The sequence below is a fragment of the Chiloscyllium plagiosum genome, unplaced genomic scaffold, assembly GCF_037043375.1.
Source record: "Chiloscyllium plagiosum isolate Xiang-an unplaced genomic scaffold, Cpla_swu_hap1 HiC_scaffold_14, whole genome shotgun sequence".
NCBI lineage: Eukaryota > Metazoa > Chordata > Chondrichthyes > Orectolobiformes > Hemiscylliidae > Chiloscyllium > Chiloscyllium plagiosum.
In genome coordinates, this window is record NW_028270152.1 from 11,030,771 (window position 1) to 11,054,387 (window position 23,617).

The window sequence follows — 23,617 nt, forward strand, 5'->3', positions numbered from 1 at the left end:
AGCAGGACAAGTCCAATCCAGTTCATTGCCATCCCATTGGTCCAATATTGATAATTTGAAAGTGATAGAAAGTGTTGTTCACAGGACTATCAAACAACTGCATGCTCAACCATGCTCAACAAGACCATTGAATCCAATGGTGGGATGTGTTACTCATGAAGTCTACACCCTGTCCTCTTTTGAAACTCTAAGATGTATCTAACTATAGGCAACACAAACCAAAGCTATCCTGACATAAGTAAACAATTGAATATGTGTTCCACTGCTAAAGGTTATGAAAAATCTGCCTGGGAGTCACAAGAAAGTTCTTGAATCCACCTCTTATAGAGTCATAGAGCATGGAAACAGATCCTTTGGTCTAACTCGTCCACACCGACCAGATATCCTAAACTAATCTAGTCCCATTTGCCAGCACTTGACCTATTTTCCTCTAAACCCTTCCTATACACATATCCAACCTGATGCATTTTGATAGTTGTTATTGCACCAAACCCACCACTTCCTCTGGCAACTCAGTCCATACACACACCACCCACTGTATGGAAAAGTTGCCCCTCGGGTCTCTTTTAAATCTTTCCCCTCTCACCTTAAACCTATGCCCTCTAGGTTTGGACTCTCCTACCCTGGGAAAAGGTTCCTGGCTATTCACCCTATCCATGCCATTCATGATTTTATAAGCCTCTATAAGGTCACCCTTCAGCTGCATCCCCTATCTCTTGTTGAAACCATACAAAGTAAGCATGCAATGGAATTAAGGAGAGACACCATTCCACAAATAAAATTCAGAATGTATAGACTATAAGACAGCCTAACCTAATACTTTGTGAAACCTATAATAGTTTGTAAATTATTCAAAATTTAATGAACTCAAGTGGACAACACATGATCAATAGACTTGAATATGAAATGCAGAGTGTAATAGACCTTTCATTTTTATTTTGTGAATGAAGGTGACCTACAATTTGCAACATATTGTATTTATTTGTACACTGAAGAACAGGTATCCCCCGCTTTTCGAAAATTTGCTTTACGCAACTTCGCTTTTATGAAAGACCTACGTTAGTACCTCTTTTTGATAACCGAAAGAAATTCGAAAAGGATTTTCGCTTTTACAAAAAAAGAGTGAAATTTTTCCCATATAAATGAGTGCTTCTTCGTTTTACACCATTTCAGCTTACGAAAGGTTTCATTGGAACGCTGTACTTTCGGATACCAGGGGAAACCTGTATTGCAGTTTCTTTTATAATTATGAGAGCTTCGGAAATCTATTCCTTGACTTTGGCTAGCCGTTATAATCTGTTTTCCCTTTCTCTGTCGATTTCATTTTTTTTAATTAGTTTTCTGCGTTTTAAAGTCATTCTAAAGAAAACGCAAGCTACTCTAACTGGTTAGCTCAGTAAGCAGGTCAGCTGTTTTGTTTTAAAGGTAGAGCAATGACCAACACAATAGGTTCAATTCCTGCACCAGCATAAAGGACTCACCTTCTGAACTGTTCAACTTTTCCGTAGTGACCCACAGGTTAAACCACCAAACGCAATCTTTCTCTTATGAGATTGCAACCCTATGGTCTGGTAGGACCATGGTGACTTTACTTTTACATTTCAGTGAAAATAAAAAAACAACTAAGGACACAGTTATGTGAATTTCCACTAGATACTGATTTCCGTCTGCATGCTCTCATTTATTTAGCTCTCCAACAACATTTGCTTGAACGGGGGCTGCATGGTGGCTCAGTGGTTAGCACTACTGCCACACAGCACCAGTATCCCAGGTTCAATTCCAGCCTTGAGTGACTGTCTGTGTGGAGTTTGTACATTTTCCCTGTGTCTGTGTGAGCTCCCTCTATGTGCTCTGGTTTCCTCCCACAGTCCAAAGCTGTGCAGGTCAGGTGACTTGGCCATATTAAATTGTCCATAGGTGCATTAGTCAGAGGAGGGTGGGTTGCTCTTCAGAGGGTCGGTGTGGACCTGTTGGCCCAAAGAGCCTGTTTCCACACTGGAGGGAATCTAATCATTCCACATGTTCGTACTCTCTCAGTGACACAGGAGGTTTGACTAAGGTTACTAATGACAGAGAAAGGAGACTCTTGTGGTGAGTCTACCTTCAAGCCACATCAGCCCAGGTTCAAGTCATTGTTACTTCAGAGTTTTGTCTGAACAGGTTGTTTCATTAAAAAATATCTAGAAAAAAGATGATGATGAATGGATAGGAAAAGGCCTGTGCAAGTTGGAGGAAAGCAAGAAATTAAGCTGTCTCTCTCCTCCCATTTAACATGCAAAGTTTGGTACAGAGATACGTTTGGCCTTGAGATTATATTGTGGGATAACAAAGCATTAAGTATTTAACATCATTGTTCACAATTTGTCTCTCTGCCTATTTTACTGGATCAAAACCCTGGAACCCCTTTCCCAACCACATGTAGCATACTTCCACCAGCTGGAACTCAACTTCCATCAGCTAAAGCCAAGGGAGGTGAGGGCCAAGCAGGATTAAGTAACAAAGAACAAGAGAGAAGAACACCACAGGAACAGGCCCTTTGGCCCTCCAAACCTGGGCCAATCATCATGCCCTAGCTAAACTAAAAAACAAAGCTTCTGCCCTTATTTGGTCTGTATCCCTCTACTCCCTCATTGTTCACGGAACCAACCAGACTCTTAAATGTTGCCAATGTGTCTATTTCCACCACCTCATCTGGCAGTGCATTCCAGGCTCCTATATCTCTGTGTGAAAGCCTTCCCTCACACATCTCCCTTAAACTACCCACTCCCCCCCCCCCCCCCCTCACCTTGAATCTGTGTCCCCTTGCAATTGAAACTTCCACCCTGGGGAAGAAGTCTCTGACTGTCCACCCTGTCAATGCTTCTGTAATTTTGGAGACCTCTATCAGGCCTCCTCTCAGCTGTCATCTTTCCAGTGAAAACAATCGAAACTGGTTACTGGCACTGTGAGGCAACAGGGCTAACCACTGAGCCACTATGCCACTCTTAGAGGGTATCTAGAGGGTGATGGGGGACCCTCCAGTTTTCACTCTCTGCTCTGCACTTGGAGCAAAAAGTGGAAGGTTCCTTCCTTTATTTAGTATTTCTACCAAGCGTTCACCAATTAGTACAACTTCTTTCCTTAAGGGGCGCTGCATTTGGGGATAACGCGGTGGCTCAGTGGGTTAGCACTACCACCTCATAAGCACCAGGGAACCTGGGTTCAATCCCAACCTCAGGTGACTGTCTGTGTGGAGTTTGCACATTCTCCCCGTGTCTGCGTGGGTTTCCTTGCATAGTCCAAAGATGCCCAGCTTTGGTGGATTGGCTGTGCTAGTGTCCAGGGATGTGTGGGCTAGCCATGGGAAATGCAGCACTGTAGGGATGAGGTGGGTCTGGATTGAATGCTCTTTGGAGTGTTGGAATGGGCTGAATGGTCTGCTTCTACACTGCAGGAATTCCACGCACTTAGTTGAGCAACTCTTTTGCTTATAATAGATCTTTCTAATTTGGTTAACATTTTCTGACAGGCAATTTCACATTTTTTACTTGGCCCAGCTCATCTACTTGCTATACTGTCAAAACGTCTCGTAATTACCTTTAGTATTATTAGGTCAAATTTTATCATTCATTTCCCTTTCAAGATTTAACTTGATTTTGTTACCTTGTTCTAATTCTGTCATCTAGCAAGTACTGGCAATGTTAAAGGAGCGACATAAATTATGATGGGGCACAACAGCTGAATGAGAAGATGTAAAACACTTATTCTGGAATAAGAGAATAACAAGATGTCCTCATTTAAAAGTTAAGATAGTACTAACAGAAAATGCTACTTTAAGTGAGACAACTTTAATTGAATTACAGTTTCCAATAGGAATCAATGTTAAATCTAGAGTTAGGTTCCTTCAGACATTTTCTTGCCAAAAGAAACCAAAGTACAAGTTGAAATACTGTACCATTCTAAGGTAACGTTGTGCATTCCTAATTGAAATAATTTTCAAAATAGAATGAAACATTGAATATAAACAAAAATAGTGTAGAAATTCAGTTTAGATAATAGTCACCAGTCTCTCTTAAACATCGGCTTTAATGGTTTTTGTCTCAATTCTCTTTGTCTCTTCAACTCTGCATTTTCCACTTTCTCTCTCTCTCTCTCCCTCACTTTGACATTTAACACTTTGTCCCTCAGCCTCTTTGACTTTTCCACTCTGTCTTGCTGCCTTTTCAGTCTGTCTCTGAATGTGAAACTTAGAATTATAGAGTCCTAGAGATGTACAGCACACAAACGGACCCTTCAGTCCAACTCGTCCATGCCAACCAGATATCCTAATCTAATCTCATCCCATTTGCTAGCACGTGGCCCATATCCCTCTAAATCCTTCCTATTCATATACACATCCAGATGCCTTTTAAATGCTGTGATTGTACCAGCCTCCACCACTTCCTCTGGCAGCTCATTCCATACACATGAATGAAAAACTTGCCCCTTAGGTCCCTTTTAAATTTTTCCCCTCTCATCTTAAACATGTGCCCTCTAGTTTTGAACTCTACCTACCATGGGGAAAAGATCTTGTGTATTTATTCTATCCATGTTCCTCATGATTTTATAACCCTCGATAAGAATACCCCTCAGCCTCTACAGGGAAAACGGCCCCAGCCTATTCAGCCTCTCCCTGTAGCTCAAACCCTCCAACCCTGGCAACATCCTTATAAATCTTTTCTGAACACTTTCTCTCTCTCTGTCTCTCTCTCTCTTGCTCAAATGAGGGAGTACCTGAAAGTTTTCTACTGCTATAGTGACATTAGATGGAGGAGATCAAAAGGGATATTCATTCAATGTTAGACTGGTCCTTCCTTACTGTTCTTCGTATCTTATTCATGTTACCTCTGTGATTCACAATGACCTACCTTTACAAAAATATTCCAGTGCTTTTCTGTAAGATCCACCTTCGAAATAGTTGGTGAAAGAAAGCATCTCATTTGTTATGTTCACATCGGGAAGTTCTTCTTCCATAGCATTTTGTAGCTTCTGGTGTAAAGGAGCAAGCCGCTTTATCCCTTCAGAGCCTCCCTTTACAGGTAACAGGCTGAGTTTCAGGAGAGCAGTGTAAGATAAAATCTGCAGATGGGCTTCTACACATCCTGGTACAATGTTCAGAATTTTACTTTCCATAGAATTAACAATTTTTCGAAATTTTAAGAGGAGGTTGATATTACTTTCAAATAATTCCTGAAATAGGTTTTCCAGAGCTTCAGTTCCTTTTTTCTGGATGGTATTAGCTTTAACTATTACAGTTTTAACTGAACAATCTGTGGATGAAAGCAGACAAAAAATGTACTTAGATAGCCTGGATTACACAACAGGTTTCTCCCCTGTTTGTTTACTATCTTAGCCTCAGCTGACAGAGTGTATTTTCTTTTCTAGACCTGAAATACTGAGTTGCTGCACTCTTTAAGGAGAAGGAACAGATCATAACTGGGATCTGGATATTCCAGAGTATTAGAATCCATGGATGTAGTGGTTGGGTCGATTGCCATTGGAAACAGAGGGTTATGGGAATAAGGTAGTGGGAATCTTCTTCGAAGGGTTGCCGTTAAGCCATTGGGCTAAATGGCCTGCTTCCACACTGTAGGCATTCCGAAATTCCATAATACTATGAGTTGACATTTTGGAAGGGGTCAAGAAAAGATGGAAAAGGAGCTGAGGTAACACTTAAGAACTTTCGAAAGCTGATTGGAGGCAGATGTTCGCCGGTAAAGGGACGGCTGGAAAATGGGAAGCCTTCAGAAATGAGATAACAAGAATCCAGAGAAAGTATATTCCTGTCAGGGTGAAAGGGGAAGCTGGTAGGTATAGGGAATGCTGGATGACTAAAGAAATTGAGGGTTTGGTTAAGAAAAAGAAGGAAGCATATGTCAGGTATAGACAGGATAGATGAGTGAATCCTTAGAAGAGTATAAAGAAAGTAGGAGTATACTTAAGAGGAAATCAGGAGGGAAAAACAGGGACATGAGATAGCTTTGGCAAATAGAATTAAGGAGAATCCAAAGGGTTTTTACAAATATATTAAGAACAAAAGGGTAACTAGGGAGAGAATAGGGCCCCTCAAAGATCAGCAAGGCGGCCTTTGTGTGGAGCCACAGAAAATGGGGGAGATACTAAATGAATATTTTGCACCAGTATTTACTGTGGAAAAGGATATGGAAGATATAGACTGTAGGGAAATAGATGGTGACATCTTGCAAAATGTCCAGATTACAGAGGAAGAAGTGCTGGATGTCGTGAAACGGTTAAAAGTGGATAAATCCCCAGGACTGATCAGGTGTACCCGAGAACTCTGTGGGAAGCTAGAGAAGTGATTGCTGGGCCTCTTGCTGAGATATTTGTTCATCGATAGTCACAGGTGAGGTGCAGGAAGACTGGAGGTTGGCTAACGTGGTGCCACTGTTTAAGAAGGGTGGTAAAGACAAGCCAGGGGACTATAGACCAGTGAGCCTGACCTCGGTGGTGGGCAAGTTGTTGGAGGGAATCCTGAGGGACAGGATGTACATGTATTTGGAAAGGCAAGGACTGATTAGGGATAGTCAACATGGCTTTGTGCATGGGAAATCATGTCTCACAAACTTGATTGAGTTTTTTGAATAAGATTGATGAGGGCAGAGCAGTAGGTGTGATCGATATGGACTTCAGTAAGGCATTCGACAAGGTTCTCCATGGGAGACTGATTAGCAAGGTTAGATCTCATGGAATACAGGGAGAACTAGCCATTTGGATACACAACTGGCTCAAAGGTAGAAGACAGAGGGTGGTGGTGGAGGGTTGTTTTTCAGACTGGAGGCCTGTGACCAGTGGAGTGTCACAAGGATCGGTGCTGGGCCCTCTACTTTTTGTCATTTACATAAATGATTTGGACGCGAGCATAAGAGGTACAGTTAGTAAGTTTGCAGATGACACCAAAATTGGAGGTGTAGTGGACAACAAAGAGGGTTACCTCAGATTACAACAGGATCTGGACCAGATGGGCCAATGGGCTGAGAAGGGGCAGATGGAGTTTAATTCAGATAAATGCGAGGTGCTGCATTCTGGGAAAGCAAATCTTAGCAGGACTTATACACTTAATGGTAAGGTCCTCGGGAGTGTTGCTGAACAAAGAGACCTTGGAGTGCAGATTCATAGCTCCTTGAAAGTGGAGTCACAGGTAGATAGGATGGTGAAGAAGGTGTTTGGTATGCTTTGCTTTATTGGTCAGAGTATTGAGTACAGAGGTTGGGCGATCATGTTGTGGCTGTACAGGGTATTGGTTAGGCCACTGTTGGAATATTGTGTGCAATTCTGGTCTTCTTCCTATCGGAAAGATGTTGTGAAACTTGAAAGGTTTCAGAAAAGATTTACAAGGATGTTGCCAGGGTTGGAGGATCTGAGCTACAGGGAGAGGCTGGACAGGCTGGGGCTGTTTTCCCTGGAGCATCGGAGGCTGAGGGGTGACCTTATAGAGGTTTACAAAATTATGAGGGGCACGGATAGGATAAATAGACAAAGTCTTTTCCCTGGGGTGGGGGAGTCCAGAACTAGAGGGCATAGGTTTAGGGTGAGAGGGGGAAGATATAAAAGAGACCTAAGTGGCAACTATTTTGTGCAGAGGGTGGTATGTGTATGGAATGAGTTGCCAGTGGAGGCTGGTACAATTGCAACATTTAAAAGGCATTTGGGTGGGTATATGAATAGGAAGGGTTTGGAGGGATATGGGCCGGGTGGGACTAGATTGGGTTGGGATATCTGGTCGGCTTGTACGGGTTGGACCGAATGGTCTGTTTCCATGCTGTACATCTCTATGACTCTATGACTCTATGTCGAAAAAGGGCACGAGCAGGACAGTCATGAGAAATTATCTTAGCTCAGAGGACCAGGTATAAGGTTGAATCTTAACGAAAATCAGCCAACAGGAATGTTGTGAAACTTGAAAGGGTTCAGAAAAGATTTACAAAGAAATGGTTGTCGTGAAACGGTTAAAAGTGGATAAATCCCCAGGACCTGATCAGGTGTACCCGAGAACTCTGTGGGAAGCTAGAGAAGTGATTGCTAGGTTGGAGGGTTTGAGCTATAGGGAGGCTGAATCGGCTGGGGCTGTTTTCCCTGGAGCATTGGAGGCTGAGGGGTGACCTTATAGAGGTTTATAAAATCATGAGGCATTCTAAAACAGAGATAAGGTGGGGGAGTCCAGGACTAGAGAGCCTAGGTTTAGGGTGAGAAGGGTAAGATTTAAAAGAGACCTAAGGGATAACTTGCTCATGCAAAGGGTGCTGAATTTATGGAATGCAATGCTCATTGGAAGGATGATGTGGAGATGCTGGGCCAAGTGGCTTGCTTCCATAGTGTATGGGCTCTTTATGATTATTGTGTTATATTTTGGTCACCCTATTTAAGAATGGGTATCATTATATTTGTCATTGTTGAGAAAACGTTTGCTGATTCCTGGAAAGAAGAAATTGTCATATGTGGTTAGTATATTTGCATTAGAAAGCCAATTTGTTACTCACTATCTCCACTGGGACTGGGGTTGGAGAAAAAATGTCCTGAAGAAAAAGAAAAGTTGAATATCAACAACAAATTATTTTTCATCAAAACACTGATACTTATCAATTTACTTAATATAGTCACAAGCTAACAGCACAACATTAGTAATTTAGGTTAAAAAATAGAAATTGCTGGAGAAACTCAGCAGGTCTGGCAGCATCGGCAGAGAGAGAAAAACAGAGTTAATGCTTAAAGTCTAATACAGCTGTGCTTTTTATTCGCAGGATGTGGGAGTCGCTGGCTGGGCCAGCATTTATTGCCCATCCCGAATAGCCCAGAGGAGCGTTAAGGGTCAACCACATTGCAGTGGGCTGGAGTCACATGTAGACCAGACCAGGTAAGAACAACAATTTTCCTGCTCCTCGGATGCTGCCTAACCTGCTGTGCTTTTCCAGCACCACTCTAATGTGGATTTGATTTCCAGTATCTGCAGTCCTCACTTTTGCCTAGGTAAGAACAACAGTTTTCTTCCATCAAGGACATTAGTGAACTTGATGGTTTTTTTCCCAACAATCAACAATGGCTTCATGGTCATTGTTAGACTCTTAATTCCAGATTTTTATTAAATTTAAATTCCACTATTTGCTATGGTGGGATTTGAACCCAGTTGTCAGTCATTAGCTGGGTCTCTAGATTAGTGCTAATACCCAGTATTAATATCAACAGGCCATCATCGCCCCTTTATGGTGAGAAAAGGATTATAGGATAAAGAGCAGGAGATTTGTACGGAGTTAAAATGCTCAGAGACCCTGTGCAAACAGAAGGGGCCAAGTACTGGAACTATTCTGTGATTTATCACATCATTTATCTTCAATTAATTACATCAACCACATGATTGTCCATGCTATTATTGTCTCCATCATTTATTCTGTTCCCAAACTGTATATCGTTCAGATCATCAAAGTTGTAATCCCTACATGCTCTCAGGTCAATTATGCAGAAAAACAAGCAAGGAGCTCTTAAACCTACTGTTGTAGCACGCCACTGCATAATTATCACTAGGGAATTGGTTTAGCTCAGTTAGCTGGATTGTTGGTTTTCAAAGCTGTGTGATGTCAACAGTGTGGGGGTCAGTTCCCATCACTGGTTTGAGGTTACCATGAAGGACTCTCCTTCTCAACCTCTTCCCTCACTTGAGGTCTGGTGGCCCTCAGGTTAAATCACCACCAGTTGCTTCTCTCTAATGAAAGAGCAGCCCCTATGATCTGGTAAGATTATGGTGACACAACAACAAACAATTCTCTCCAACATCTTGTTTACTTCTACCTCCTGTACACAAGTTACCTGTGCCTTCTTCATCCCAGGTACCCCACTTCTCTCATTAAGTTAACTGTTTGCTACATTATTAAACTGACGAATGAACTCACTAACCTCAAATAATGCTGATCTTGTCTAGCACATGCCTGTGCAACATAACCTGACTGCCTCTGTCTAAGCTTTTTTTACCTTTGACCTGTACATCCCTGCTTAAGTGATCTGCTCGCAAACAAAGCTTCTCACTGTACTTTGGTACACGTGACAATCAATCAATTAATCAATCAATCAAGCAGAGTGCTTATCCTGAATGGTGATAGGCTACATGAGTGTTGTTGGAGCTGCACCAATCCAGGCAAGTGGGGAGTATTCCATCACACTCCTGACTAGTGCCTTTGTAAATGATGGCCAGGGGAGGAGAAAGTGAGGGCTGCAGATGCTGGAGATCAGAGTCAAGAGTGTGGTGCTGGAAAGGCACAGCCAGTCAGGCAGCATCTGAGGAGCAGGAGAATCAATGTTTCAGGCATAAGTCCTTCATGAGGAAGGCTTTGGGGAGTCAGGAGGTGAGTTACATAGTACAGTTCTCCTATCCTCTGACCTGCCCTTGTAGACATCTACTCTGTTTTCTAATCAACAAACACAATTAAGTCAGTAGAGTTAATTTATCTTTAACAGTTTCATGTTGGTTGTGCCTTATTAACCCATGCTTCTCGAAGAGACAATGATTTTAGCCTTGACAGTTACCGAATGATGCTTAGATTGCTCACTCTAAGTGCCCATCAGAATTTTTGTCGGACAGTTCTGCAAATGATTGCCCAGTGGTGTAACACCAGTCTTCTCTTGTATGGTGTGAATGAACCCCGCTGTCTGATAAAGCTTAAGATAAGTGACATTGATTGATGACTTATTAAAATTATACATATGCCTTTTGTTTGGTATATCATGGTATATACACAATTGTTCTGCTGACAAGGAGAAGTCTCAATTATCTTTGAATTCTTATTAACCAAGGGAGGAAGGTATGTCGTCCCTCTTATTTTTTGGCAGTGGGTGGGGTGATGAGGAGATTTGGAAAAGGTTTTACTGTATACTCTCGCTAAAAATTCCCATCATGTGTATAAAGCAAAGAGGAAGCTCAGGAACACAAGCTGGCAGGTTCTTACCTTGAGCAGCCTCACATTTGCACTGGCAGTCCATTTTGTGACAACATTTGCATCTCAACTCTGAAGAGAAACAGATTTTTCTCGGCAGTAAAATATGCATGAAACTTGAAATTTCTATCAGAAAGGTTCTTAGTTATTTGGTTGACTTAAAGAGTTGGGTCTACTTGGGATATGGGAAGTCCAACATCATTAAAAGTTGTTATGACACAGCGGTGAACCCCTCTGCTAACTCAACCAAATACCCAAAAAAAAGCTCACCTCATCTCGTAATCTGTTAAAATATGAGTGACAAAGAACTCCCAAATTCCACTATTTAAAGAAAATAATATCAAATTTATTTTTTAACTCTAAAAGTGAACATTAACCAATAACTGTTCATAACTCTAAGCCTCCCTTTCTCTTAACTGCTTATTAAATGCCTCCAACTCTATAACAATATGATGTTCCAATAAGACACTTATTAAAATTGCATCAATTTAATTTCAAAACCACACTGCCGCTATCATCTTCTGTGTCTGTCTTCTTCCGGCTGAAGATCTCCCTGGGTCATCTTCTTTCTTTTTACTGCTAATTGGTTTCATATGAACAAGTACCTTTGATTGAGAGTGTTTCCTAATTTCTTGAGTCTCTATTGATGGCAGTTGCTCTCTCTGCAATTTTCAAACTGTCCTCATTTTTATATTCCCAACCTTGGATTGTCTCATTGGTTAGATGTCAACAAAACAATAAATTCAAATTTGATTGGGTTTTAGTATCCTGGGGCATAATTTAAACTGATTGGTTAAATTCAAATTGCGTCAAAACAGCAACCAACTCAAGCATCTATTTCACACCCTAATTGTTACATATTTTCAATTGTCCAGTACATTCTGGCACTACCATCTAGTCATATGTACAGGTGCTTCTAAGTTCTCAGTTCAGAACAGCATTCCCTCTCTCTTAAAGGTATAGTATACACCTTTAACTTCATAACAAAGTCAATCATATTGCTGTGGGTGTGGAGTCTCATTGAGGTCAGAGGTAAAGAGGGCAGACAAGGTTAAAAAAGGGAAAATTTGATGTAAATGTGAGAGACAGATGTTTTGCACAGAGGGTGGTAAATGCCTGGAATGTGCTGTCAGAGGAGGTGGTAGAAGCTGAACCAATGTCAACATTTAAGAGAAGGATGAGGGGAGTCAAATTGAGGTATTCAAGATGATAAAAGACATGGATAAAATAGACATGGAGCGGATGCTTCCTCATGTGGGGCATTCTAGGACAAGAAGTTACAGTCTTAGGATAAGGGGTAACAAATTTTAAAAAGAGTTGAGGAGAAATTACTTTTACCAAAGGATTGTGAATCTGTGAAATTTGCTACCACAAAGAGTGGTGGATGTTGGGACAGTGAGTAAATTTAAGGAGGTGTTAGGCAGATTTTTAATTGATAATGGGTTGAAGGGATATGGGGAGAAGGCAGGAAAATGGGGCTGAGGAGCATATCTGCCATGATCAAATGGAGGGGCAGACTCAGTGGGCTGAATGGCCTAATTCTGCTCCTATATCCCTTATGAACTTATGAATCTAAGAGGCATTTTGACAGATACATGAATAGATAGGGAATTGAAGATACTTACTTAGTTTAGAAAGGCATACAGGCTTGGTGGGCTGAGGGGCCTGATCCTGTGCTGTATTGTTCTCTGTTCTCTTATTTTCTTCAACATCAGTGAAGCAGGTTGTGTTTTAGGACAATCAATGACAGTTTCATGGTCACCATTACTAAGCCAGCTTCCAATTCCAGAATTTATTAATTGATTTTAAATTCTACCATCTGTTGTTTTGGCTCTGTTATAGATACTTTCTGATAAACCTGGTCGGAGTTGCTATGGAAACCTTTGGAGTAGGTGGACTTGAACGCAGGTCTCCTGGCTCAGAGGTAGGGGCACTGCCACTGAACCAAGAATACTCGAAAAAAAAGTGAAAATGGAAATGTCCTGTTTGGTCCATCAAAGCCAAGGAGTGAACTAGAGAACTTAGATCCTCAGTCTAACACTTGCCCAACTGAACTATATCAGCTGATTGGAGCAGAGGTTTTCGATATTTTCCTGATCAGTCAATTAAGTGAGATTACTACACAACTCTGAACCAAGTATTTTTAATTAAACTGTTCAGAGATGTTATGATATATATCAGGAGCAGATAGAATTCTAACTCAGATCTCCTTCCCCAGAGGTATGGACCCCACTTCTGTAACACAAGAGCCCACCTTTAGAGTAGGTAGATAATTCTACATTAACCTGTTCCACGCTGGCATCACACACACTTACAAATCTTGGTGTTTCTAAAAACAAGACTTACCGTTATATTTACTGCCTTTATTACAAAGAAATAACCATGCATCAGAATCAGTATCTGCTTTATCAAGAATATGGATCAGGTCCCCGACTGTTGGACATTTTTCTCGACATTTCCAAGATTGTAACATTTTAAATGCTTTGTCTTGATTACTATTTCCATCAGAAATGAAGTTCTCAACTTCATATGCCTTAAAGCCTAGGTGTTGAATTGCTAAGCTCTGCCATGTGTTCCCCAGTTTTCCAGCTAACTCCATCAACTGTTTGTCTGAGATGGGTTGATCTGAATCAGAATGAGAAAAAACATTATTGATGCAGAACTAAACTTATTATTGTAACCAAAAGGAAAGGCCTTCAATGGAAATTACCCAATACAAGTCATCAATTAGTTCTATCTTTCAAAAGTATTTGTGCTTATCCATTTCAGAGTTATACCGCACATACGAGGCCCTTTGGCCCAATCGATTGCTGAGCTAGCTACACTAATCCTACTTTCTAGCACTTGGCCAATAGCCTTTAATGTTTTGACATTTCAAGTGCTCATCCAAATATTTTTTAAAGGTTGTGAGGATTCCTGCCTCAACCACCCCACCAGACTTTAGCTTTCTTTAGTACCATAGAAATGATACAGCACAAAAGGGGCTATTTGGCCCATCTTGTCCATGGTGACCCAAAGATAACAAGGTGTCCTGTGTAATCCCACCTTCCTGTACCCGGTCCATAGTTCCCCCCTCTCTCCCCCCATCCCTTCCCCCCCCCCCCCCCCCACTGATCCCCAAATACCCTACCCCCACTGCCCCCACGGTCCCCGCTTGTAGCACTTAAGGTGCAGATTCAATTACCTTATACTAGAGTAGAAGATCTCTGCCCTCTACGACCGTCACCAACTCTGGCAGCGATTTCCAGACAACCAGCACCCTCTGCATAAAAGTGTTTTTCCTCAAGTTCCCTTTTTAATTCTTCTGCCCCCTAGCTTGAATCTGTGACCCATGGTTTTTGAACTCTCTGCCAAGGAAAACAGGCTCCACCTGATGAAGGAGGAACACTCCAAAAGCTAGTGTGCTTCCAATTAAACCTGTTGGACTGTGACCTGGTGTTCTGTGATTTTTAACTTTGCACACCCCAGTCCAACAGAGGCACTTCCACATCATCTTTATCCCTCACAGTTTTGTATACCTCAGACATGTCGACCCTCAGCCTTTTCTGTTCCAAGGAAAACAACCTCTACCTCTCTAATCTCTCCTCGGAGCTGCAATTGTCTTTACTTATTTTAATATTCAATTGTCCACTCATCAAAACAAGCCCAAAATTATCAGCTTACTATACCATTTTGTTCAGAATTGTCCATATCACGTTCTTCATCTGAAGGCATATTGAGCTCAGATGCTTAGTTTCTAAAAAAAATAGGTAAAATATCAATAAGTCATTTCTGAACAGTTTATTTTTTAATGGTTGCAGTGTATAATCTTGTATTTTTTGTTTGGTCACTGGATGGGGCCAGCATTTATTCCCTGTCTATATTTGGCTTTAAACTGGATGGCTTGCTATACCATTTCAGAGGACACTTAAGATTTGAGGCTGGTATGGTGGCTCAGTGGTTGGCACTGCCGCCTCAGCACCAAGGACTCAGGCTTGATTCCAGCCTTGGGCAACTGTATGTAGTTTGCACATTCTCCCCATGTCTGCGTGGGTGTGCTCTAGTTTCCTCCCACAGTCCGCAAGCATGTGCAGGTTAGGTGGATTGGCCATGGGAATTAAATGATTATAGGGTAGGGGATGCTGGAATGCTATTCAGAGCGTCAATGTGGTCTTGATGAGTCAAATGGCCTGCTTCCACACTATAGGGATTCTATAATTCAATCACATGGCTGTGGATCTAGACCAGGTAAGGACACCAGATTGACTTCCCTAAAGGGCATTAGTGAACCAGAGGAGTACTTGCAATGGTTATTGGTGTTTTATATCCTGTACATTGTGGTAATGGTAATGCTACTGGGCAAGTAGCCCATTGGCCCAGGGCAAAGTTCTGAGGACAAAATTATGGAGTCATAAAATCATAGAGATGTACAACACGGAAACAAATCCTTTGGTCCAACTCATCCATGCCGACCAGATATCCTAAATTAATCTAGTCCCATTTGCCAGCATTTGGTCCTTATCCCTCCAAACCTTTTCTATTCATGTACCGATCCAGATGCCTTTCAAATGTTGTAATTGTAACTGTATTCAAATGTAACAACAAACCTGTAATTATGAGCTTAATCTCAGTGTTGACATACCATGTCAACTATCACTAACTTCTGCAGAGCTCATCTGGTTCACTGATGTTTCATTTCAGGGTTGGAAATCTGCCACCCTTACCATCCTAGTCTACATGTGACTTCAGACCCACAGTAATGCGGGAGACTCTTAACTGCCTTATGGGTAATTAGGGATGGGCAATAAATGCGGGCCCAGCCACAAAAGAGTAAAAATGCTAGCCCATATGCCACAAAAGAGTAAACATTTCCAATCAGACTGAATGATTAATGTAAGCTAGAAAGAGCAGTTGACAGTCTTATCTTTGTTGCTGAATAGCAGTTTAATCTTCGTTGTATTAAATGGCTAGAAAAGTTCAAGAAGTATTTGAGAAAAGTGGACCATAACTATAAAAATAGTGCAAGGTCATTCAGGAATGGAATAAGGAGGTACATTTTGCACATGGGAGCCAATAGCCTTGTAATATTGTCATTAGACTATTAATTGAGAAACTCAACCAATGTTCTGGATTTGAATTGTGCCATGGGAGATGGGGGTGACAGTATCAAAATTAGGAGAGCTGTCTCACAGACATAGTCATATTTATGGAATCATACCTTAGAGACAATGTCCCAGACACCACCAACACAATCCCTAGATATGTCCTGTCACATCGGCAGGACAGACCCTGCAGAAATGGCAGCATAGTGGTATCCAGTCAGGAGGGAGTTGCCCTGGGAGTTCTCAACATTAACTCTGAATCCCATGAAGTCTCATGGCTTTATGTTAAATCTGGGCAAGGAAACCTCCTGCTGATCACCGCGTACCATCCTCCCTCTGCTGATGGATCGGTACTCCTCCATGTTGAACAACACTGAGAGGAAGTACTCAGGATGGCAAGAACAAAATATACCACTACCAAGAGTGGCTCGGCAACTATGAAGGACATAGCTGCTAGACTGTAGCTGGTGCTGAGAGAACCAATAAGAGGGAAAGCTGCCAGCTGCATAGAATTCAATAGCATTGCCATCACTGAATCCCCCACTATCAACTTTCTTGGAATTACCATTTACCAGAAACTCAATTGGACTTACCAAAAAAATACATGAGCAGACCAGAGGCTCGGAATCCCAGAGTGAGTAACTCACCTCCTGATTCCCCAAAGCCTGCGCATCAACAAGGCACAAGTCAGGAGTGTGATGGAATACTCCCCACTTGTCTGGATGGGTGCAGCTCTAACAACATTCAAGAAGCTCAACACCATCCAGGGCAAAGCAGCCCGCTTGAATTGGCACCAAATCCACAAACATCCACTCTCTCCAAACTGATGCTCAGTAGCAGCAGATACAAGATGCACTGCAGAAATTTTCCCAAGATACTTAGGCAGCACTTTCCAAACCCATGACCACTCCCATCTGGAAGGACAAGGGCAGTAGATACATGGGAACACCACCCTTGCATGTTCCCTTCAGAGTCATCCTGACTTTGAAATATATTGCCATTCCTTCACTGTCACTGGGTCAAAATCCCAGAATTCCCTCCCTAATGGCATTGTGGGTCAACACACAGCACGCAGATTACAGCAGTTCAAGAGGGTACTCACCATCCACAGCAACGTGGATGACTCTTAAAGCTGCTATGAGTAATTAGGGATGGACAATAAATGCTGGTCTTACAAGCAATGCCCAAATCCTGCAAAAGAGTAAAAAAAAATTGATAAGGCTGCATTATTGGAGGGTTGCTTTTTTTATTTTTTTTCAGACTAGAGACCTGTGACCACTGGTGTTTTACAGTGAATATGCTGCTTCCACTTTTGTTTATCATTTCTATAAATGATTGAGATGTGAATATATAAAGCATGTGGTTAGTCAATTTGCTGATGACACAAAGATGCTGGGATAGTGGACAGTGAAGAAGGTTATCTAAGATTACAGAGAGATCTTGATCAATTGGATCAATGGGCTGAAGAGTGACAAATTAAGTTTGATTTGGATAAATGCGAGGTATTACATTTTGGTAAAACAAAGAAAGACAAGAATGATACTATAAAGAGGAAGGCCTTGGGCAGTGTTGTGGAACAGAGAGACCTAAAGATTCAGGGACATAATTCTTTGAAGTTTGCACCCCATATAAAGTGTGGTTAGAAAGGCGTTTAGCCCACTTGCCTTCATTGATCAGGCCTATGAGTATAGGAGCTGGGACGTCTTGTTGAGATTATGCAGGATGTTGGTGGGGCCTCTTCTGGAGTACTGTGTGTAGTTATGATCTCCCAAATATTACGAAGCTGGAGAGAGTTCAGAAGAGATTTACCATGAAGGTGGAGGGTTTGAGTTGTAACAAGAGGTTGGATAGGCTGGGACTTTTATCACTGGAGTGTAGGAAGTTGAGAGGTGACATTATAGAGGCTTATAAAATAATGGGGGGTATAGATAAGGTGAATGGAAGGTGTCTTTATTCCTGGGGGTGGGGGATTTCAAGACTAGAGGCATATTTTTAAAGTGAGAGGAGAAAGATTTTAAAAAAAGACATGGGGGCAGTTTGTTTTTTAACACAGATTTTGTGTGTGGAATGAACTTCCATTGGAAGCAGTTACAACATTTAAAAGATAATTAGATAAGTACTTGAAAAGAAATGTTTGGAGGGATATGAGCCAAGCGCAGGCAGGTAGTCTAGTTAAGTTTGGGATTATGGTTGGTGTGGACAGGTTGGACTGAAGGGTCTGTTTCTGTGCTGTCTCACTCTATGACCCTATGATTGGTGTAAGCTAGCAAGAACAGTTGACAATCTTTTCTATGCTATTGAATGGAAGTTTAATCTCCATTACATCAAATGGACAGAGAAATTCAAGAAGAAGGTGAGAAAAGTAGACCAAAGTTATTAAAATAACGCAAGGCCATTTAGGGGCCTTCTTACCTTCTGAGGGGCAATTAGGGACAGGCAATAAATGCTGGCTCGTCCTGCAACATCATGCCCCATCTGCAAGTAAAGCAAAAACCCCAGAATTCACCCCCCACAAGAAAGTTACTGATTACAGTTTTAACAACCGATGTCGATGTGTATTCTTTTCAGGTACAGTATCAGAAACAAGGAGTAACGTAATAACGAGAGGTTCTGCAGGTTACTTCTGATTTTACTCAAATGCTGGCAGTCCTGAAGTATTAAATGATCTTCTCTTGTTCCAATCCATGACAGTATCTGTGTTCAAGTCCTCTGTTCGTCCAAGCAGATTGAAATGTTTTATTTTTGGCGGGCTCAAGCTAAGCCTCTGCGCCAAATTGTAACCTTATCTCTGTCAATGTGCTCCATTTCCTGGTCTTTAAGACATCACCAAAGAATAAAAGTTATGCAGTAATGGGGGAAAAGATGGTGCCATGGGACTAATCACCCAGGAATCCAATCTAATGCTATGCAGAAGAGCAGTGGAGAGCTGAAGAGTACAAATCGTGGCCCAGGCCTAAGGCCTACTTTTACAGGGAGATGACCAGGAATGTCCTTCAGCTGAAGATTCAGCCCATTCTGTGGTTGAAAAAGAGTCGACGTCACAGATATTTGGCAGGGATCATATTGCTGTTAGGGTTTGTTTGAAAATTGCTATCTTATAGAAAAGTGTAATATTTATTTTTGAAGGAACTAAAACTCAGCAATAGAAAAAAAAAAGAAAACCAGGGCCAATTTAACAACGAAATATATTATATAGATTATAGAACAAATCATTAAATACAGGATGAGGGTGTTGCTGGCTGGGCCAGCATTTATTGCCCATCCCTAATTGCCCCAGAAGGCAGTCACGAGTCAACCATATTACTGGGGGTCTGGAGTCACATAGGCCAGACAAGGACAGCAGATTTCCCTCCCTGAAGGGCATTAGTGAAGCAGATGGCTTTGCCCCAACAGCTGATAATGGATCCATGGTTGCAATTAGATTCTTAATTTCAGGATTTTCTTGAACTCAAATTCCACCATCTGATACAGTGGGATTCAAACGTGGGACCACTGAAGACTTCCAGTGTTTATGGATTAAAAGGCCTAGTGATAATACCACTAGGCCATCACCTCCAATAAAGTAAGAAAAAGCCAAAGTAGGATAAGAGCTGGAGAGTAAAGATAACATTGGGAGTGTACATTTAAGAAGACGCAAGTTTAAGTATAAGGCATGACAGCACAGCTTGGTAGTGTGCATATGTGGGACCCGAGACAAGCAAAATAAAGCAAACAATGTGATTTCTGGAGATCTGAAATTGCTGGAGAAACTCAGCAGGTCTGCCAACATCTGTGGAGGGAGAAACAGAATCAATTGTTTGAGTCTAGTGACTTGTTCTAAAAAATGGTCATCAGACTCGAAATATTAACTCTGTTTCTCTGTGCACAGATGTTGCTAAACCTGCTGAGTTTCTCCAGCAATCTCCGACTGTTGTGGGCATGTTGCTGTAGCTGCAGAAACCTGAGTTCCAGGTCTCTGAGCTCAAACGGGGACCGGGTATAATGGGGCACACCCGCAAGGCCGGGAGTTATATGGAGAGCGCTTTTTAGAGATGCTGTCCCACCACATGTAGGAAGGGAATAGGTAACTGTCAGGCAGTTGGCGAGAGGAACAGGTTAAGTAACACAGGAATCTCCTGGGGCTCTGCTCTCAAATCGGTTTTCCATTCTGGAAGGTGATTGGGGCCCTGGTTCCTCATGGAAGGGTAAGCAGAACCACATTTGTGGCACCACGAGTGGCTCAGCTGTACAGGAGTGGAGGAAGAAGAAAGATTGAGCTATAGTGATAGGAGCTTTGTTACTTAGGAGAACAGAACCGTTTCTGTGGTTGTCAATGTGACCTCGAGGATGGTATGTTGCTTCTGTGGTGCCATGGTCCAGGATAGCTGCAGAATGGTCTTCTGAGGGAAGGTGAAGAGCGAAAGGGCAACGTCCATGTTGATACCAATAGCTTGGAGAGGGAGGGGAATTTGGTTCTGCAGTCAAAATCTAGGGTGTTAATAAAGAAAGTTAACAAACCAAACCTCAAATGTAGCAATCTCCACTTACTCCTGTGCTCGGGAGTGCAAGAATGGAAAGGCAAGTCAGATGAATGCGTGGTTGGCAAAATGTACAACTTCCTGCAGCACAGGGATTGGTTGCAGCAAGGGAACAAGCTGGACAGAGCTGGGACTGAGTTTCTTGCAGGGTATTTTCTGTCTACAGAATAGAATAGCTTTTATTGTCACGCTTAGGAAGTACAGGAGTGGTATGAAAGATCTTTACAAAGGCTGCCTCTAATGGCACCATCTTAGGTACAAGTACTTAAGTACAAATCCTGGATACAAAAGAGGAATAAAAGGGAAAGTAATAGCATTACTTACAATGTCTTAAAAATAAGTTAGATGTAAGATAGTTATAACATCGTTAAAGGATATGGGTATTGTACAGTCCAGTAAAAAATTTCAACTCAATACTTTATTGCAGCAGCTCAGTGGTTTGACTGCCCACATCAGGCCCCGGTCCAACTCCACTCCAAGCCTCCAGTCCACTTTAGGCAGAAGTGGGTCCTGCAGATGCTGGAGATTAGAGTCAAGATTAGAGTCAAGATTAGAGCATCCGAGGAGCAGGAAAAATCAATGTTTCGGGCAGGAGCTCTTCATCAGGATGAAGGACTTTTGCCCAAAGCATTGATTTTTCCTGCTCCTCAGATGCTGCCTGCCCTGCTGTGCTTTTCCAGCATCCCTCTAATCTTGATTCCAGTCCACTTTAACCTAACTTGACAGGATGAGGTAAACAATGGAAAATAGTACAGAAGATCGGGGTTTACAAAATACTGAGGGATGCAACTGGCAATAACAGAAACAATAGCAAGTTAAGAAGGCAACGTCAGAATAAGGAAAGAAGTGAAGTCAAAATAGAGTTGATGTACATGTTGGTAATTACATCGGGAGTTACAGACACATATTGCAGTGTGAAAATATGATGTTGTGGTGTGATAGAGGCTCAAGGAATGGCAAGACGAGTGTTAACTATTCCTGGGCACAAGGATTTTTTTTTAATTTATTCACTTGAAGAACATGGGTAGACAGTTGCGAACACAGCCCGGTCCATCACACAAACCAGCCTTCCATCTATTGACTCCATCTATACTTCCCACTGCCTTGGGAAGGCAACCTACATCATCAAAGACCCCTCCCACCCCGATTATATTCTCTTACACCCTCTTCCATCAGGCAGAAGATACAAATTAAATACACATACCAACAAATTCAAGAATAGCTCCTTCTCTGCTGTTATTAGGCTTCTGAATGGACATCTCAAATTTTTAAAAAATGTTACTGTTGATCTCGCTCTGTGCACACCTTCTCTGCAGCTGTAACATTGCATTCCTCGCTCTGTTTTATTACCTTAGTGCACTTTGTATGGTATGATCTGTCTGTACTGCAGGCAAAACAAACTTTTCAATGGACCCAGCTAATAATAAATCAAATCAAATCAGAGTAAGGAGTTTCCCCTTGAATACAGAGATGAGGCAGAATTCCTTCAAATAGAATGTGAATCTGTCAAATCCTTTACAACAGAGGGTTTTCAAGGCTAGTCATTAAGCATATTCAAGACTGACATGGATTTTTAGTCAGTAAGGGAATCAAGGAGATTGGAATAATTTCGAGAAAGTGGAGTTGAGGATGATTGGATCAGCCTGATCTCATTGAATGGCAGAGCAGATTCGATAGGCTGAATGGTCTACATTTATTTCTGTGCCAGTGTAACTAAATGTATTTACTGGATTGTACAGCATCCTAATTCTTTAACTATGTTAAATGTTACATTTAACTTATTTTTAAGACATTGTAAGTAATGCTACTACTTTCCCTTTTATTCCTCTTTTGTATCCAGGATTTGTACTTAAGTACTTGTACCTAAAATGGTGCCATTAGAGGCAGCCTTTGTAAAAATTTTTTCATACCTATAGGACAAACAGGAAGACAGCTAACAATCCGCATACATGAACATCAACTAGCCACGAAACGACACGACCAGCTAGCCTTAGTAGCCACACACGCAGACAACAAGCAACATGAATTCGACTGGGACAACACTACTATCATAGGGAAAGCCAGACAGAGAAGAGCCAGGGAATTCCTAGAGGCATGGCATTCATCCACAAACTCCATCAACAAACACATCGACCTGGACCCAATATACCAACCACTACAGCGGACAGCTGAAACTGACAACCGGAAGCAGCAGGGACAGACCACTATAAACACCGGAGAAAACATCAAAGAAGCGCTTGGCAGGAGGCTCCCAAGCACTGAGGATGTCACCTAGCCAGGGGACGAAACGTTTGCAACAAAAACTTCCAGCTCGGCGAACAGAACCACAGCAACAAAGTGAACAAATAACGCCTCACTAATGATCCAACTCAACCCTTGAAACTCTAATATTTAAAAGTGCTAACCAATAAGTTAAACACACATGAAAAGCTTAACACTTCCTTGCAAAAAAGCACTAACAATTGAATTGGAAAATTGGGACTCACCCAAATACTTTTCCTGGTCAAAACAAACTATTTCAAAGACAAAACCTTAAATGAATCATCATAACCGTTCGTAATTGAATATGGGCACACCTACTATAGAGGAAGAGGAAATACAATTATGTAGATTGATGTATTATCGAGCACTTGGTGTGTCGTTAACCAGTTTCCAAAATGCTGTCATTATTTCCTTTGTTTAAATGTCACCAAGTTCCTGACTAAAATACTAGATGTTTTTGTTTTTTTTCAGTGAAATTAATAACACCCTTTATAAATTCAGTGAGTACAGAAGGTTTATATTTAACAAGATAAATCTTCAAGAGAAAAATCGATTTCTGCGCAAGGTCTGCAGTCTTAACAAGTTAGGTTAGGGTGGCAGGATGTCACAGTGGTTAGCACTACTGACTTGAGGCAGCACTGTCCCAAGTTCAATTCTATTCTTGCACTACCTGTGTGAGGTTTGCATATTGTCTGTGTGGGTTCCACTGGATGATCTGAGTTCCTCCCACACTCTAAAGGTATGCAGCTTAGAGTAGATTGGCCATGCTAAATTGCCCTGTAGTGTCCAGGGATGTGTA

At 41.7% G+C, this 23,617-nt stretch overlaps 1 protein-coding gene across 4 annotated transcripts in view; it reads right to left on the reverse strand.

The window, feature by feature from the left end:
* Positions 1–23,058, reverse strand: part of LOC122558819 (uncharacterized) — a 39,639-nt gene extending 16,581 nt beyond the window's left edge. Inside the window, exons 1-7 of one of the 4 annotated variants that reach the window (XM_043707613.2) lie at positions 18,452–19,879; positions 17,142–17,230; positions 14,627–14,694; positions 13,305–13,583; positions 10,971–11,030; positions 8,517–8,552; positions 4,887–5,288 (exon numbers count right to left, since the gene is read on the reverse strand). In XM_043707613.2, coding sequence (XP_043563548.2) covers positions 4,887–5,288; positions 8,517–8,552; positions 10,971–11,030; positions 13,305–13,583; positions 14,627–14,672 — 823 coding nt within the window. In that variant the 5' untranslated portion in view covers positions 14,673–14,694; positions 17,142–17,230; positions 18,452–19,879. Of the gene's footprint in view, positions 1–4,886; positions 5,289–8,516; positions 8,553–10,970; positions 11,031–13,304; positions 13,584–14,626; positions 14,695–17,141; positions 18,409–18,451; positions 19,880–23,042 lie in introns of those variants that run through there. The other 3 variants (XM_087994075.1, XM_043707614.2, XM_087994074.1) reach the window with 3 other exon arrangements.
* Positions 23,059–23,617: the final 559 nt, after the last annotated feature.